The sequence below is a fragment of the Polyodon spathula genome, chromosome 11 (assembly GCF_017654505.1).
Source record: "Polyodon spathula isolate WHYD16114869_AA chromosome 11, ASM1765450v1, whole genome shotgun sequence".
Lineage (NCBI taxonomy): Eukaryota > Metazoa > Chordata > Actinopteri > Acipenseriformes > Polyodontidae > Polyodon > Polyodon spathula.
The window spans coordinates 29,955,113-29,973,237 of record NC_054544.1 but is presented as its reverse complement, the minus strand read 5'-3'; the positions used below and the strand labels follow the sequence as shown (position 1 = coordinate 29,973,237).

Below are 18,125 nucleotides of genomic sequence, written 5' to 3'. Positions count from 1 at the left end.
CACTTTGTTGGTCCAGTCAGATACTGTATACTGTCTATTCTGTTAACAGCTGTACTATAGTGGGAGGCGTCCTTTTAAATCCTTTGTTTTTTGTTTTTTTTTTCCTTTTAGGATTCTCTTGCCCTGGGGAAAACTGATGAGGATGCATTGAAACAGTTCAGGCAGAAGTTTGATGAAGCACTCCGTGAGAGCTGGACCACGAAAGTGAACTGGATGGCACATAATGTGGCAAAAGACAACAGGTCCTAGCGATCACTAAACTACAATGAGATCACCAGGGGATGTTGCCCTTCAAATAAGGGATCAGCTGCCATCTGGACCAAAATAATGTAACCGTGACAGAGACTGGATGTGAATAACCCCAATTGTTGCACTCTGAGCTTCATTCTGCTTGTTCAAAGCTTGACCAAGATGTTTTGGGTTTTTTTTTTTTTTTTTTTGTTTTTCTATATATCTGTATATAGTGAGTAATCATTCATTGCTGAATTTGCACGCCAAGCACTACTGGTTTCTTCGTTTTCCTTTATTTTTAATGACCTGGTATGTGAGGAACGGATGTAAAGAAATATTTCTATGTGACAAATTATACTGTAACGATGTCTTTCGGTCTTGAGGCTTTATTTTAATTGAAACATGACATGGACTTACAATGGACGTTAAACATTGTAATAAATCTGAAGCCAACAAAAAAAAAGGATGGATAAGTTTCTTCTAATCACAAACTCTTCTTTCAACACTAAGTAACTTTGATTGTCTTACTGTTGCTAATCAAATAGTTTCAGTGCACTTATATGACATCTTTCATAGCGACATACCCAGTAAAGAAACAACAGACAATTTTATGGTGTTGTCCCTGGTTTTGTCACTTTAGTTTCTGAAAAGGTAAGATGGGTGATCCACCAATTTTATTATTATTTTTTGTATTATGATCTTGGATAAGAACTCAATCTTTAAACAGTGGTCTGTTTCTTCAGTTCTCAGATTGGTTGTCAGCATGAAGTCTAAGTAGAAATGATCTCGGAGATCTAGGAACCGGGACCAAAGTGCAACAAACTACGTACTTCCCTGTTTATTGCTTATTGTAATATATGCAAAAGCAATATTTATGACATTTACTTTTTTATACATGTGTATTTGATCTACTGTAGTGTAAAAAGCAATGGAGATACAGAGATTGTTAATCTTCTTGTAATAATTTATTTCTAAAGGTACGTATTGAGGTGCTCCTTGACCATTGGCTGTTGATTTTGTGCAATACAAGAAGCTGGTTCCAAGAAAAACTGTATTATGAGTTTTTTTTTTTTTTCTTCCTGCCCTGCTGTTTTCCTGTTGACGCTGAACATTTGAAATCTGCACGCCTAAGGGCAGGCTTTTTTGTTTTTCTTTCATATGCTTTATTAAATAATTTTTTACATTATTTTCTTATATTCTGGGGGGGGGGGTCATTTTATTTTTTTTTATTGGCTTTTTTACAATATTAATTTACCATTCAGTAGATTAATACCAGAGAATGCTTTTGATCCAGGGTAGAAGGGTTTTGGCATCTGGGCCAGCAGCGGAACACAGTGAAGGTATTTGTACAGAAAGAACTCTTGAATTGTGTTGATACTGCATTGCCTGATCCTCTTTTAAATTGAGCAATTGAAACTGTAATCATTATTGAATGTTCTGAAGTAGACACATTTCCTTCAGTGTTAGAAGTACCAACATATTTGTTTAAAATAGCGTACATTTATACCCTAATTCTTCAAAGGAAGGGCTCAAATGGGAGAATCCTGAAGGGACAACAAAGCCCAAGCAAGATTTGAAGTCTGTTAGCTTGTGACTAGATAACATGGTCATTTTAAACTTCACAGTGCAATTTTATAAAAGTCAATCTTTAACATTGCTAAAGAATTCTCATGCAACCCTCCAAAACAGGTAATCCTGTCAACTCATGTAAGGCTTGTAAGTCACCCTGGATAAGGATGTCTGCCAATAAATAAATACCTAATAATACTCAAAGCTGGATATCATTAATAGTCCTACACGTTATAAACCATTTCATGGCAAGTATTTACTCCCATACTATATGTATATTCAAATCATAAACAACTGTCACGCGGACGCCAATGTGTAAATGCATACGAACTTAAGTGTAGATCGATATATATATAGCGTTGAAAGCAACTGTACAGGTTGAGGGTTAGCATACTAGTCAATCTTGCTGTAGGAATATGAGTAACCCACACATCTGGTGCTGGGAAATGCGCTTCATTAGGTTTTAAAGTAAATGTTATACAACGATGTCTAATACTGCGAGAACACTGATTTGGGCACAGGGTTATTACCATTAACATTATGGATTTCACCGACCCTCGATTAGCACAAGCTTGGACTAGTTTTAGATTAAGTACTGCGAGGTTAGGTTTTAACTAGTAGTGGAAGCGCTTTTATTAATTTTTTCGAAAACGATTCCCTCTGTCCCATAAATTCAGAAAACAAAGACACAGAAACTTAAAACATATCTAAACATGGTACAGACATAAAATGAATATTTTTTTCATACAATTATAAATACGCTTTGCTTCATTTGTTGACATTATATGTTCTTTACGTCAATAATATACACTATACATTTTCTCGTCCCGTTTGCTATTACCTGTACCGTAGGCCTGAGCGCATTTATTTTTTTGTAACAGAATAACATTAAAGGGTATTGGTATTTGTAAACTCTGCTTTCAACACCAATTACGTGCCCTACAGTTGAAAAGTACCCGGATGTCTAGAACGTCACTGGTTTTACAGTATTCAAAAGCCATCTTTGTTAGCTGCTGTAGCACAGCGAGAGTTGTTTTACTGTGTTCGAGGCGGCGTCAAACTATCTAACAACAAGATATGTAAGTACAGATTTCTTAACATATAAAAAAGCGCGTTAAAGCTTGTGGGATAACGTTATCATAACTAAGTGCTCGATGCAAAACACGAATTAGGCGTGATGGAATTGTGGTTGCTGTCCTTAAGTGATGGTGCTGAATCAAACAGGTGACGCCGCGAGATGACTTGAAAAATCTAGTGTGGTGCGACAATTCTTTTATAATTGCAAATGTGTTCGTTTAAGTGCGGATAATTGAACCTTTACTGATTTCAATTTAAGTGTTTTTTTTTTTTTTTTTTTTTTGTTTTTTTTTTTTTTGGTTTTTTTTTTTTTTTTTTTTTGGGACGTGCGGTTTAAAAAGTTCAGTAACATTTTAACTTGTTGCGAGGGGGTGTGGTACTATAACCGTGAGATGCAGAATAATTGCCCATTTTTAAATGGATACGTTTAATTGACTGGCACACTTTCACGTACAATATTTATAATCGCGTTCTGGATAACACCCTTATTTATTGAATATTTTTACTTCCATTGTTGTCTCTAAAGAAAAGCACGAAGTGGTGCGACGTTGACACATGCGTGCGCACCCACTTGTACTAATAGGGGGTGCTGTGTAGGTATAAGTATTGCCTTTTATACGTCTGCGCAGTTTTAGCTTTGTTTTTATAGTCCTTGCTCGGTTGTTTCAGGAGCTAAAATTTGATCCAGCCCCATAGTAAACAAAGTATGCTAAAGAGTCACTTAATGCCGCCATGGGTGTTTAGTCTCTGGAGAATGAACTAAACATACACCCTACATATATAATACATGCTGTGTTGCTGTCGTCTGATACGCCTATTCAGTGCACTTGTCTAAAGCTTCACTTCTTTTTTGCAAGAATACATATTTTAAATTGTGCACTTGTAATAACATACAGTTCATTTATAAGTTTGAAACAATCTTAAGCATGTGGAACGGTATTGTCCAATGAAAACTGCAGATCGGATACTAATTGTAGCCTAGCAGTCTGTACAGATCTGCTTAAGAGATATTGAATTACTACTGATCAAGTATGTATTTATAAATCATATGCAGCCTAATGTGACATCATATATAGAGCATACCTCCTTTAAGGATTTTATAAGACAGCATTTGGGTTTTTAAAAGTTGATTGAAAATTGAGTGCAGATTTATTCAGCGATAAGATTATAAACCTTTGATCTTAAAGAAAATGTATGAAAACAGCAAAGGAGCTGACAGCGTTGAGTTATTACATTTTCATTATTAAATATTTGCTCAGCAAAAACCAAGAACAAGTATGTTTGTTGGCTAATAGATTTCTCTACCTTAATGAAAGTTTACCGTGGTTGCATTTATTAGAAAAAACATGTATCAAGTTGCTCTTTAAATCTCAATAACCTGGGAAAGAATGTGTGATAAAACCACAACGTTCTTTGTACTTTTTTAAGATGAGTCAACATTGAGATCACTGTCAGCTAATTATAAAGAAGAATACAATTGGAATTGCAGCAGTAAGACTGTGAAACTCATTAACAGTAGAATGTTTTTTGTTCTGATTTATACAGTGGGGACCCTTATCTTTTGCTTGTGTCACACTTTCATACTCTACAATATTTTTTTTTTTTTTTTGCTTTGCACCTTCACCACCTTCATGCAATCCTACCCTTCAATAAAAAATGTATTAATTAATTAAATATTGAATATTGAATTAAATGTTAAAGGCACAACATTTTACATTGTGTTGTGCCTTTTCAAAAAATAATCTCATTATCACTTTGAAGTACAAGAGCTTTCTCATTCTGCGGCAAGTAGCTGTGGGTGAGGTGAGTGGGCTATGACCTGTGTGACTGTGCAAAGGGAACCGGCCTCCCTGTGAGTCACAGGGGACCCCTGCAACCCACACAGCATGGCTGGAAACACCCAGGCTGATAAAACCCAAGCTGGAATGCACTAGTTCTTTGTGGAATTTACTAATAACTATAGATTCCAATTACTTTTTTTCTTTTTCCGATGACACTGAATGGGGCTAACTGCTGTTTTGCTACACATGTTAACAAAGTGGCTCTTTATATCCTTGATTATTAGGTGCCATGGGCCCTCTTAATTAGCCCTTCTATTATTAGTGAAAGACTGTAACAGGGCAGAGGCCCTGCCTATTAAAATATGTCTTTCTGTGGTTGGCAGCTATCTTGCCTGAAGAGAAGGGGAACAGCCTGGAGCCAGGATGGCCACCCTTTGCACAGCCACATGGTTTTAAATAAGGTCATTGGTTTGGTGTGGTGTCTTTCTGGGGAGTCAGATTGTCTGATTGAACAGCCTGAGAATGCTAGGTATGTAGTTCCTGATTGGAAGATCAATCAGTCAGCCACCTGGAGAAGATTTCACACCACTTGATTGGGGCTGTTTTCAATTTGTTTGATTGTTTTGGCATTTTGATAATTGTGCAACTATGGAACTGCAGTCTTCCTCTTCTGTGTTTGCAATTTCTGCCGCTGGCCAGTCCTGACTGCACAGTGAAAGCACAGGTCTCTAGTACAAAGACATATCGGAATATAACAAAGGAGTTCTGTGAGGAGTACTTAATATCTGATGAAGTCGAAGGCATCTCTGCACATCAAGTCTATTTCTGCACTTGATTGGCACATTACCTCCATAGCTAACAGTGAGGTATGGAGTGAGTCATCTCCTCTGCCCTTTCGGTTGCCAAGGTAGCCAACAAAGGTTTGTTCATAGTTTCGTCATGTTCGATTAAATCTTGATGAGGGATCATTCCGTGAAATACGATTCTACATACAAACCATGGGAAAACAGCATTACAAGAATATTAATATGTTGATGGATATTTGAAAGTCATGATTTATGAAAAAGTACAGTTTGTCAGACCTTCGTTATCTCCAGTGTGTTTGAAAAGTATTCTAGTTTAAGTGTTCAATTTCTCTTTTCATTATGCAATCCATCTCGCATCATTCAGCTCCAAAGAGGAGCCCGTTGTTCATTAAGTGTTCCTCGTTCATGGAGTTACTACAGTACTACAACATTCAATGGGATCACAGTGAGATTCCCAATCAGAGTTTAAAATAATGTACTGCATGTTTTCAGTTTATCAGGCTGCAGCCATTAACGTTACTGTTCAAAAAACAGAAGTAACTGTCAAACATGAAATTGCAATAAGGCTATAACACACCTGCCCTAAACGGTATGGTGACAAACAACGTTGGTAAGCCTGTGCAGAAGCCAGATACAGGGTGTTAAAAGATGCAAATCTTAGCTTTGCAACGGTAGGAACACTGCATACCTCTCTCTATCAATTGTGTGTGTTTAACATCAACAGCTATTAATAACCTAAACTTGTGGGGTTCCCTTCACACACCCTTCCTATTCCTTCAATGTGCAAAGCAGTCTACAGCATGTCAAGTCTAACATGAAGATCCCCTATAAGCGTGAATGCAGCCTGCAGTGAAATTAATTGGGGACACATCCTCCTAACACAAATTTCCACATGCTGTTTACTTGAGTTGCTAATTATTCTGACATTTCCCAGCGCGGGTTACATGTGGGCGTACAATTTTTTTTTCTTCTCCTCAGAGCTGCCAGGACTGACATTGAGCAGTAAATTGACACCTGTGCCCTCTTCTCTGGCCACTTGGACAGTTGAAAGTGGATGAGCATCAGTTGGATCAGACCTGTTGTAGGTGGCTTGCCCAGATCGAGTCAGTGAGCAGGATTTAATCCTCTTGCTCAAGCAGCTGAGCTTCTGATCTGATCATTAATTCAAAGTCAATTCTTTCATACTCCTAGAACGAAAATTAGATTCTGAGTGGGTGGAAAGCCAGCTGCCTGAAATTAATTAATACTGATGTTTCACATCCTTGTTGCTGGCAGTAAGCACCAGAAACCTCTTCAGAGTTCACAGAGAGAGAGAGAGAGAGAGAGAGAGGGAGAGGAAATATAAATGTTCTCTTCTTGAAGGAGGATTGGATTGGGCACATATAAAAAGCAGTCAGAAGAACAAACGAACATTTACGAACATGGCTGTTTGGTTCCTCAGACCTCGTACAGTTCCTAGCACAGTAGCATTATTATAGTAACGCCCTTCAATAAATTCCCAGTCTAATGAACAAATGGATTTAAAGAGCACATTTCTATGATTGCCACTTTTAGACAGCCACTAATTTGCTTGTTTTTTTTAACTCACTCTTTTGCACTCTTTTAGCAACGCTAAAATTATGTTTCTCGGAAAACCAAGCATTATGACTCAAATTGAACTAGCTTTTGTATACTTACAAAGCCCATCAAACCTCATTTCATCTGCCTATTGTGATTAGCACAGTTTCATTAAATCTGGTATGTGTAGGCGCAGGGCAGAGGTGTTCTTGCAATTGTACTATTGATGAATCACAATGCCGTCTGGCTGTAGTTAACCTTGTGTTTTCAGGTCAGCTCCAGCCCCCACACAAGGACCCTTCAGTGGGTCAGCCAATGCAGAGACTGGGGGTCCCCCCCCACCCCCAAACACCACAAGCAACCGTCGGATCCAGCAGTCCCAAGCCCAGGTGGACGAGGTGAGTTCAGAAAGTGGGTTACTGTGCAAGCCATGCTTCTGTGTTGTAGGATAGGAACTGATGCTATTAATACATTGCAGGTCTCCTGTCTGCTTCCCCCCCCTCCTCCCCTCTCGGAACATCCTGGCAACAGAGGCCATTTATTGAAATGGATTTCTACCAATGACTGAGATGTAAATAAACTATAACAATAAATAACAAAAAATAGTTTCAGATTGCAATATAAATTCTTATAAATCTGTTTAACATGCAAAAATATTGAAATCTTACCAAATGAATGCCAGCACGGGAATTAAAACAGAGACATGCAAGAAATAATGAACACTGGTTTACAAAAGAATCAAAATGAAAATAGGTTTGAACTTTTTTTGAACAATGACACACATGCTGTTCATTACCATTCTGGACCCCCTTTCAAAAACACACCGTCATTTCAAAACCTGTTTGGCTGCTTTTGAAAAGCGCTGGGTATATGCAGTGTGTATTGAAGCCCAGATTGTATTATTTGTTCCTTTTAAGAGTGAAGGACCAGCCTCTACCTGGTGTAGTGTAGACAGCGGGAGCCTGTGTTGATAAAAAGCACTCTGTTGATTTAGCACAGTCTGAGGCCTGGTGGGAACAATATCAGTGAGTGGGTCGTCTCAGGACAGCTGTCTACATACACTGCCAGTGCTGGTCTCCTGCTGGCCTGTGTAATCCAGTGCTGTCGTGTGCACTTTGTCATGTTAGCCTAAAGCTGTCACTATGATATACTCCTGGGCACAGTTAGCAGTACTCTGGGTCTCGAGACGGACTGAATGTTATTTAAAATGTTTTACATGTTGGACCGTATTTCACTTGGCATTAAAAGTTTGCTAATTCGCTTTTCAAATGTAATTTTGTGTAAAAAAAAAAAAAAAAATGTAGTAAGAATCCAGAGGTGCTGTAGAGAATCTGAAGTTATCTCCTATATAAGTTTACCGTAGTATTTCTGCACTGTATTATTGCACTTTGCCCCTACTTTTTCCCTGGTTATATTTAACGGAGTAGTTGGGGTATATCCACACATGCTGCGGCTGTAGCCTGCTTTTAAACTATTATAACTGTGTCATAAGTAGCACCCCATGTGGGAAATTATTTTATGCATCACTATGTTCCCTGTGAACTATGCCAGTACCAAACTTTACACAATATGTCTAACAGATAAGCCATAGAAAGTGTGGATATATCCTGAGGGACTTTAAGCCAGCTAAATCAGTGATGTGTTTTGTCAGGGATGATTTAATACATTTAGTGTTAGGTTCGCTATGAATATAAAAAAATATTTGAATAACCAAGTTTGAATACTGCAGTATTTTAAACACCCAGCAGATGGCATCCTACTCCTGTTTTTTTTAAATCGGGGCTCAATTGTTAGATGACAGTAAAACACGTGGTTTGTGGGGAATCGCTATTAAAATGATTCCTATGAAAGATCAGATAATTACCATTATATTGACCATGGGCCATTTGTTAAGCCCAGGGACCGCCTCACCCCCTGCTCTCAAGTCTTTGTCTAGTTTGTAAATCCCTCAGCTTGCCTGAGTAGCAGCCTCTTGAACCAACCTTCAACTCATCGGAAGCAATTGGGAGAGACAAGATTCAGTGACTTTTATAATAGGATGTCATTTTAAATGTTTGTGAATGAAGGTTGTAGTTCATATGTAGAAAGTAGATTCTATGTCAGAAATCTGATGTTAATCGTGGATTTTCCTACTCTGATCTTCAGTATCCAGATTCCTGTCAAATGTTCATCTAGTAAAGTTTTGATCGTGTCTCTGCTATGCAGTCGAGTCATCAGTGACTAATGAATTCTCTGTATATGGAGTTTGTGTTTTGCAAGCTCCTGACTGAGTGAAGGTGGGAGATCAGCCTGGGATTGTCAGTCAGAATGCTGCTCTTTTGCAGGTGGTGGACGTGATGAGAATGAACATGGAGAAGGTCATGGAGAGAGACACAAAGCTGTCCGAGCTGGATGACCGCGCTGATGCTCTCCAAGCTGGGGCTTCGCAGTTCGAAACCAGTGCAGCCAAACTGAAGAGGAAGAACTGGTGGAAAAACTGTAAGGTAAACCCAGTAAAAAGGTTTGTTATATTGGCTCGTGACAGGCTGGATAAGCCACTGTTAGATTTTTGAAAGCATTTTAGGGTAGCAGGGTACTACCCAGCAAGGTACAGCTTAAACAACCTATAAAAACGACAGCACTCATGGAATTATTCTACATCACAGAAAAATTCAAACAATATGGTTGTACATTGAGTTGTCATCATATTATTATTTTATAATTCACCCTTTTGGTGTTTTTTAACAGATGATGATCATTCTTGGAGGGGTTTCTGCAATCATTCTAATCATCATCATCAGTAAGTGCATTTAATATACTCAATTATACTTTTATCTTTTTTTTATTTATTTTTTTATTGCATTGCCCAAATGATTAAATATAGGACCCAATTCACAAAACTTGAACTCCGGTTCAGGCCCAGGCTCTGTTTTCTGTGCTCATTAAACCTCAGTCTATACTCACGATAGGTAAGGACATTGTCTCTTGTCATTAACTTTTGACAGAAAGGATATTAACTGTCCACATATTATAGCAACATTTTGTTTATTTACTGCATAGATTAAAGGGGGTGTAGCAGGGAGAGATCTGTGCTGACTCTGCTGGCGTGTTCACAGTACTGCAGGAAGAGGGCGGCAGTCTTCCAACAACCGCCTGTGAGTCATGGCAGTGACACGGGGAGGTGGGAAGGTAGGTGTGTGGACTTTCCCCCTCTCTGAATGGCTGAGAGGCGAGTCTTGGCAGATTGCTAGCCAAAAAAAAATGCTCTGCTGTTTCCTCAGGTCTGCCCACTTAGACGTGCCGAGAGTGCGGAAGCTCTGATTCAGGACAGTGAATCAGCCGAAACAAAGAAAGAGTTTCACAGCGAGACAGAGAGCGCGGGGAACCCTTGGGCAGACCCCGGCGTATTGTAAAAGAGCAGGCTAGTTAGCCGACAGAGTAGGACAGTGATCCGGATCGTGCGGGTAGCGGCGACCGGGATAATGCTGCCGAGTGCAGCACCTTTTATTTGTAGTTTTATTACTGTTTTATTTTCCCTTGTTCTTTTCACCTTCTGTTTTCATTATTATTTCTTTGAGCACCTGTGAGTGCACATGCTGTTCGCGTACCAGCTGTGGTATTTCCGTGGTGCTGTCTATCATTGTTGATAGGCAGCCCAAGGTCAACAGTGCCCTCTGCCGGAAAAAGCGAGAACTGGTCTCAAATAAAACGGGGCACCTGTGTGGTATTTTCAATTACACCTGTCTGTCTCCTAGTCAGTGAATTACCCACACCCCTTCCACACGTGGTGTGAGAAGTGGGATTCACTGGCACTGCCCCAAGCAGTGCATATTCAGAAGGAGCAGACTAGCATGGATGCTACCCAGTTTGCCGCAATGATGGACCTCCTGTGCCAGACACTCACCACGGCAGTGCAGGGGGCGGCTAGACCCGCAGCTCCAGACCACTCCATCCAGAGACCCACCAAAATGACGGCCGAGGATCGACCGGATGCCTACTTGGAGGTGTTCGAGGCTATGGCAATCTTGGCCGGGTGGCCCCAAGCCCAGTGGGCTAGCTATTTGTTGCCCCAACTCACCGGCGAGGCTCAAGCAGCTGCGAGGACGCTGTCCCCGGAGCACATGCTGGATTACCCCCGGCTGAAGGCAGCCATCCTAAATCGTGTGGGGGCCACACCGGAGGGCTACCGGAAGAAATTCCGGGAGGAGCAGTTTGCAGCAGGGGAGCACCCACGAGCCATTGCCCACCGTCTGAAGGATTACGCCATGGGTTGGTTGAATCCAGATCTGAACACCAAAGCCAGGGTGGTGGAGATGATCGTGGTGGAGCGCTTCCTGGAGTGTCTAGCCTCGGGACCTCAGCTGTGGGTCCAGCGGCAGGTGCCAGACACGCTGGACCGGGCGGTCGAACTTGCCGAGCAGTACCAGGCAGCGGAGCCAACGCCTGTGAAACTGCCCGGGAGGAGTGCGGCTACTGGATCGTCCCCTCAACTGGCCCCGGAAAGGGCGAAGGGACTGGGGGGTAGTCCAGGATTTGGTCGGGGGGTGTCGGCGGGAGCTCCCGGCCCGGGAACTGGGGCAGGGTGGGGATACCCACGGGCTGCTGCAGTGTCGGACCGGGGTCTCGCGCGGACGCCTTATCAGCGAGCCCCTTTTATGGCTCCAGTGTTTCCCCCTTTTGCCAAAACTTCAGGGAGAGAAACCAGCCCACCGAGGTGTTGGACGTGCAGGGAGGTGGGCCACCTCGCCCGGGACTGCCCCGTGATGGAGTGTGACCTCAGCCGACCAGGTAGGCACGTTCGATTACCTCAGTCACTTCAGCACAAGGGTTTTGTTATTCCTGTGATAGTGGATGGTACAAAAACCCAGGCTCTCCTGGACTCAGGGTGTGGTCAGTCTCTAGTACAGGAGAGCCTAATCTCACCAGGGCATAAACGAATATTGGGAAGGGTGCATATTAAATGTATTCATGGGGATGTCCGCTCCTATCCCAAGATCAATGTATGTATGACTATTGGCCAGCAGATGACGTAGGTGCAGGTAGGATTATGTCCTCAATTGCCGGTACTAGTAGTTCTGGGACGGGACTGTGAGCAGTTTAAAGATTGGTTGGCTGCCCTGACAGCCCTGTCTTCTTTATTGGCTAAGAAAGAGGAAGTAATTGGAGAGATTTTTGGATGCATCAGAGACAGGTCTCAGGGCAGTGTTGTCGCAGGAGGTTCGGGGAAGCGAGCACCCAGTCCTGTATATCAGCAGGGAGCTCCTTCCCCGCGAGAAAAATTATAGAAAATTATATATATTTATATTATATATGGCTTCGCTTTAAAAAAACGAACATCAACAATTAAAATAATATTATTTCAGAACATTATTATTATTATTATTATTATTTATTATTATTATTATTATTATTATTATTATTATTATATCTGAATAATATACGTCTTATATAATCTGATGTGAATCTGCTTTTTTCCACTGCTAGCAGCAAGCATTATAAAATGGTGGTTTATATAAATGAGTAACCTGCTTAGATAAAACCACATGCTTTGTGTAAACTCTTGATGGCTTGTTGAGATCTATTGTACAAAGAGCTGGCAGGGGATTGGTCGCTGTGGAATCAATAAGAATGCAGCGTTCACTGCCTGTTTTCTGTTACAACTATCGAGTAGTTTGAATGTATTAAAGGCTATATAACACTGAGCAGGTTCAGGTCCTGTAAACAGAATCAGCACTATTATATGCACTCCGCTCACACACCTCTGCCCATGTGCTCATCCTTTATGAAGCAGCAACTCCTGAAGATGCATACCTGTTATGCAGTTACAGTGCAACACTTTACTTACATAAACATTATTAACCTGGCTTGATTCTGCTGAACTAAAGCTCGATGGAGGCCGGTGTTATGTAAAACTTTTACATAAAATGTGGGTTAATCCTCTATAGACAGGCATTGAAGATTCTGTGTATGTGTGTTTCTCAAAAGAAAACTTTTTTAACATGTGTAATTTAGAAATTTCAATGACAAACATGGACAGCTGGTTTTATGGAGCTCAATTAACACTGGTCTAAGATGGCTTTACCTAAAGTAACATTAGTTAGGCAAAGACTAGTATCGTTCTCGATATCTATGAACGTATTAAGTATCTTTTTGTATTTCTAAATGTAGTAGTAATGGTTGATATACTTGTAAATATGAGACCTTTTGTTGTATTATGATGTTGAATGTATGTATATTTGTATTAATTTATTTTGCAGCTGAAAACATCACGTACACAAAAAGCCACAGAAATGTGTACAATTGCAGAATCGTATTTTTAATTCAAACAGGTTGTTGACCCTTTATATCTGGACAATGTTCAGGAGTGTGTGAATGAGTTGGACAGTTTTGCACACAAATGAGTTACCTAAAGGACTCCTTGCTGCTTTCGAACGTGGAGTATTCTTATACAGCTGCTCAGCTAACTTGTCAATGTTCTGCTTCTCTTTTCAAATAGTTTATTTCTGCACCTAAAGAGGAGAGGGAGTGATAATGCAGAAGACCCCTGTTTTCCAAGGACCCTACCTTTGCTTGTCTGTCATGTGACAAGTAGCACTCCGCCCTTCAGAATCCTTACCTCCATCCTGTTTGACAAGCAAAGATATTATTGGCTACAATGTTTTTCCGAAGGTGACAGAAATACTGCTTTGTAACCGGAGTAGATCCATGTCCCGTAATGTCATTTTAACTTTTCTATTCCTGATGTGAGTGGTTGTTTTACATGTAAGTTCACTGAATGTCTGTTTTTTGGGGGGGGGGGGTTGTGTTGATGGCACATATGGTTTTCGTGTTTACAAAGACAGAGCATTTAAATATTAAGGGGAATTTAAACCTGTGTTTCATGCTAATCATATATAGGATCTGCCTTAAAGCATATTGAAGTGCCAATAGTTTATTGAGATTGGGCCAGTAAAATCCAGTTAGTTGCAAATGCAAACTACTATAAGTTAACAGTATATTTACAAAATACCACATATTGTAAATTTGCTTGTTATTTTTGCCAAACGCAGCGCCAGAAACAAATGCCAAATTGGATCTTCAGTCGAGTTTAACAAACCAAGATTTAAATAGTCCCATTATGCAGATTGCAAGTGCATTAGCCATTTTTAATGGTGTATTTTTTTTAAGAAGAAGAAGAACAGTATGTGGTACATATTGGGATTGAAAGTCAATAAACACACAGCGCACAAATTGTTCCTTACTGTAGATTTCTGCCGCAAGCAACATTCTGCATTCTATTCTCTTGCAACTGCGGCTCTGCCACACTCTAGCAGTGCCTTGTGTTAGTCTCACAACAACGCTTCACAGTGCAGCGACCTGTAACTTAAACTCCAAGTTCATTCACTAGTGATTCATGTTTTTGTAAATGTGGTGGTGTTGTGCCTTACACTTATTAGATTGTTTAATAATAAAAACATGGCTGTCCAGTATGATGAGTACAGTCACAGGAACTGCAGTATTATTCTCTGGGACTACGGTAGCTTGCCTTTGTAATCACCTGAGATATATCTCTGACCCAAAGCACAAATATATAAACAATGATTCAAATCATAGCGGTCCTTTACAAAATGAACTGAGCAATGCTGCACTGAAAGTGACAGCAGTTACACACAAAGTTCAACAGTATAAGCGCATAGAAAATATTATATCCGTGCATGATGCAAACCCTCTCAAGGTCAGAGCTGTCCAGTAAACCTATTCATGGGTCTAGCCTCTCCGGGGATGAATATCCATGTTTCAAACAGCACCCTGTATGATATTCTACATTTATTTTAGGAATCTCAAAGGGTTTGAACTAAACAACAAACAGCAGGATTTTTAATCTAGTTTACCATTAAAAATTTTAAATTAAAAAGTGGCATGTTTTTAATTATTTCCACAGTGTAGTTACCATTGACTGTATTTTCCTGTCAAATTAGCCACCAAATTAATCTTTTATTCCTTTATTGCAACCTTTCTGCATTACCAGAGTTAATTGCCTACATCTGTTAAACGCAAGTAGAATAATGACAAAAAAAAATATAGAAAAAAAAAGCATTCCAAGTTTTTTTTCTACTGAATAAAAATGCCTTTGCCTAATTTGTGTCTTAGTGGAGCTTCTTACTTGTGAAGACCAGTTATTGTGTAAGTGCCCCTGCTGGAGGTCAGTTCAAGGTCATTCCTGGTTCTGTAGTATTATGTTTGGGCATTGCATGGAAGTACTTTGTTTATTTACTGGAGTTTTAATTTTATTTTTTATGTTGCGATGGTGATCCTGTTTACAGAGTTAATGTGCATATTAATGTTCAAATAAAAGTTTAGTTACAAAACAAAATATGTGCCTCTGTGTTTGTATATATCATAACACTGTTCCACATACAAAGTATGAAGGGTTTCAGTCTGATGGCTTTTTAACTGTTGGTAATAGCAAATGATAGGGAAGATACTTTGGAGGGGAGGGGGTGGGGGGTGCTGGAAGACTCTTATATGTCCTAAAACTTCATAAACTGCACAAAAGAAGAACATCATTAAGAACAATGTTAACCATTTCTTAACATTTCATGAAACTAGACACTAAAGGGCAGATACTCATTCATCATGTTTCAAAAACTTTTCCGACCAATCAGAAAGCATTAATCATTAATTGTGTTTAGCATTAATGACCTTCCTAAAACAAACATAACAACTTGCACTGAACAGGGGATACAGTTTTGTTCAATGGCTTGCAGCACCCCCACTTTAAAGATCGTTCCAGTGCCACTGTCATCTGTATTTGTGCAGTAACATACTATACGGGGATCAGGGTCCTCCCGGAATACCTTGGCTCCCTTGATTACTCTAGGAGGATAAAAGAATGCTGTTGTTTACTTCAGCATCATTGCAGATCAAGTCCTCCCAACAATTCTGCACTTGTACCCTAATGGTGATGGTCGCTTTCAAGACAATAATACACCCCTCCACCATTCCATTGATGTGATCATCTTCCACGTATTGTAATCCAATTGACCACATCTGTGATGAACTTGAACGACACAATCGTAATCCTGATCCTCTGTCTGCGCCAATAACTTGAGATATTTCACTGGTGAAGGAACTTGACAATCTTGTTTACCTTTATCTACCTGACTTAGTTTCTTAAAGTGTTTTCCTTTCTTTTCAGAGTGAGTGTTTTGAAAAAATATATATTTGAAAAGCAATTGGAGAAAATGATCAAAGCCCAGTAACAGTTTTTCTTAATAACGTCTCCCTCACGGCACTGCAGAGGAGCATTAGAGGACAAAGAAGCCCAGATACATGTTTAAAGGGCAGCAGTTGTGGAAGTGAAGTAGGCAGTGCCTTTGTTATAAAAGTGTGGAGGGAGCATTTATTGAAGGATCCATCAAAAGCAAGAAGTGGGGTAGCATCAAAGCAGATGATCCACCTCCAGAAAGCATTCAATAACTCAGGATCCTCAGGCTACATCATCATCATTAATACCCAATAGTCAGTATTGTGTTGCTGTTAATTTGGTTTCTTTTACCCTGATAAAGAGTTTAATAAGAAGGGGTTTGTCGCATGCAGTGCTTCGGTGATGGCATAGAGGAATAAATAAATGGTTCTGTTGATAGAAACAATTTTAGACACCTATTTTGGTCAAGAAAAACACACGTAAGTGGCTGGAGACTTGAATGGAGACAAAATCAATTTTCGTTGAATGACGCATGATAAAAAAAAAAAACATTATCCAGTTCAATCGTGATGAAAAGAGAGCTACACAGATGTGTTTCGGAGTGGTGGACGCAAAATAGAAAGCATGGGGAATTATACCCGACATGTGCTTTACTGGGATTCATTACATTAATAAAATGCTAAAACCACATGCAGACTTGTGTTCCTGTTGGTTGTTTTCCTACATTGTCAAGTACAGACTGGAGTAGGACAATTGCATAGGACACTCAAATAGAATGTAGGTTGAGGAGATCCATGAGCAAATCTTATACAGACCCTCGTTCTATGAAATATTGAGGACTGCAATAGGTCTGCACACTGAAAATGTGCAAGTGAAGTGTGTCGTGGAAAATGGTAATCCATTCAATTGCATCATGATAGGCAATGCAATACGTGCCCATTGTTGTGATGTAATGATTCATAGTAATGAGTAATTTCCAGATGAACCTCAGAACATATTCAGATGAGTCACCATATTAAAAGGCAATGTTCTTGTTTCTCTGAGCACCCTTATGCATAATTCCCCTTTGATGTACTTTCAATTATGCACAAGATATCTTTTTAGTGCAAAACCGATTATTTTGTACAGGTGGATTTGTTTTCATATATTTTAGCATCTCTAAAAGTCTTACATTTTCTGGCAACCCCCTGTTAGCAACTGCTGACCAGCTAAGAGCAGGCAATAGGGGAAAAAAAAACATTTATTGGCCCCTTACTGAGAACCCAGCTGGTATATAAAATCCCAGACAAGGTTATAGCAAGCAGTGTAATTCAGGAGTGGTGAAAACAAACATTTGTCTTAAGAACTTTATAGTTTTAACTGGTTTATATTAGTCAGAGCTGATGCTTTACTGGTCTTCAAATGGTTGTGTAGGTTGAGCCAGAACCAAACCTATTGAACCAGCACAACCATCTGAAAACCAGAAAAGCATCATTTCTGACCAGTATTTACAAGAGCTGTCATTTCCATCACAGCTCTTCCATCCCTTCTCCTTGGCTGGTGTGCTGCAATATGTATTTGCTTACCGTGCAATAAATGCATTACACGTTATTACACGTTATTAAAGGCAGTACACGTTATTACAACGACAGCTTATCTACCCCCTCTTTATACTAGTGCTACCGAAAAAGGTTCAAACCCGTTTACATAGCAGTGGAAAATTACAACATAGTCGTTTCATTCATTAAGAAGGCGCATAGTACTAGTTCTACCTTACTGACTATCTGTGACCCCTACTTAGGGCACCACTGTACTAGTCTACCACATATCCATAATAGTAGTACTGTGGCTAGAACATGGTTTTCCATGTGTGCATTATGTAAATAGGCCGGCTGCAACACAAGCCAATCGGTGCGCAGAGGCCCCATCTCCGGCACAGAGCCGTGGAAACGCAAAGCT

At 40.0% G+C, this 18,125-nt stretch overlaps 2 protein-coding genes across 4 annotated transcripts in view; both read left to right on the top strand.

Annotated features, from left to right (window-relative positions):
* The window catches only part of LOC121323146 (phosphatidylinositol 4,5-bisphosphate 3-kinase catalytic subunit beta isoform-like), a 57,012-nt gene extending 55,732 nt beyond the window's left edge, over positions 1-1,280 (top strand). For all 3 annotated transcript variants that reach the window (XM_041263975.1, XM_041263974.1, XM_041263973.1), the window contains one exon: positions 112-1,280. In XM_041263975.1, coding sequence (XP_041119909.1) covers positions 112-249 — 138 coding nt within the window. In that variant the 3' untranslated portion in view covers positions 250-1,280. The remainder of the gene's footprint in view (positions 1-111) is intronic.
* A 1,485-nt stretch (positions 1,281-2,765) lies between these two features.
* On the top strand, positions 2,766-15,353 carry LOC121322696 (vesicle-associated membrane protein 2-like). The gene is made up of 5 exons (XM_041262903.1): positions 2,766-2,879; positions 7,293-7,419; positions 9,346-9,504; positions 9,749-9,800; positions 13,497-15,353. Coding segments are annotated over exons 1-5 (357 nt in total). The 5' UTR covers positions 2,766-2,877; the 3' UTR covers positions 13,514-15,353.
* Positions 15,354-18,125: the final 2,772 nt, after the last annotated feature.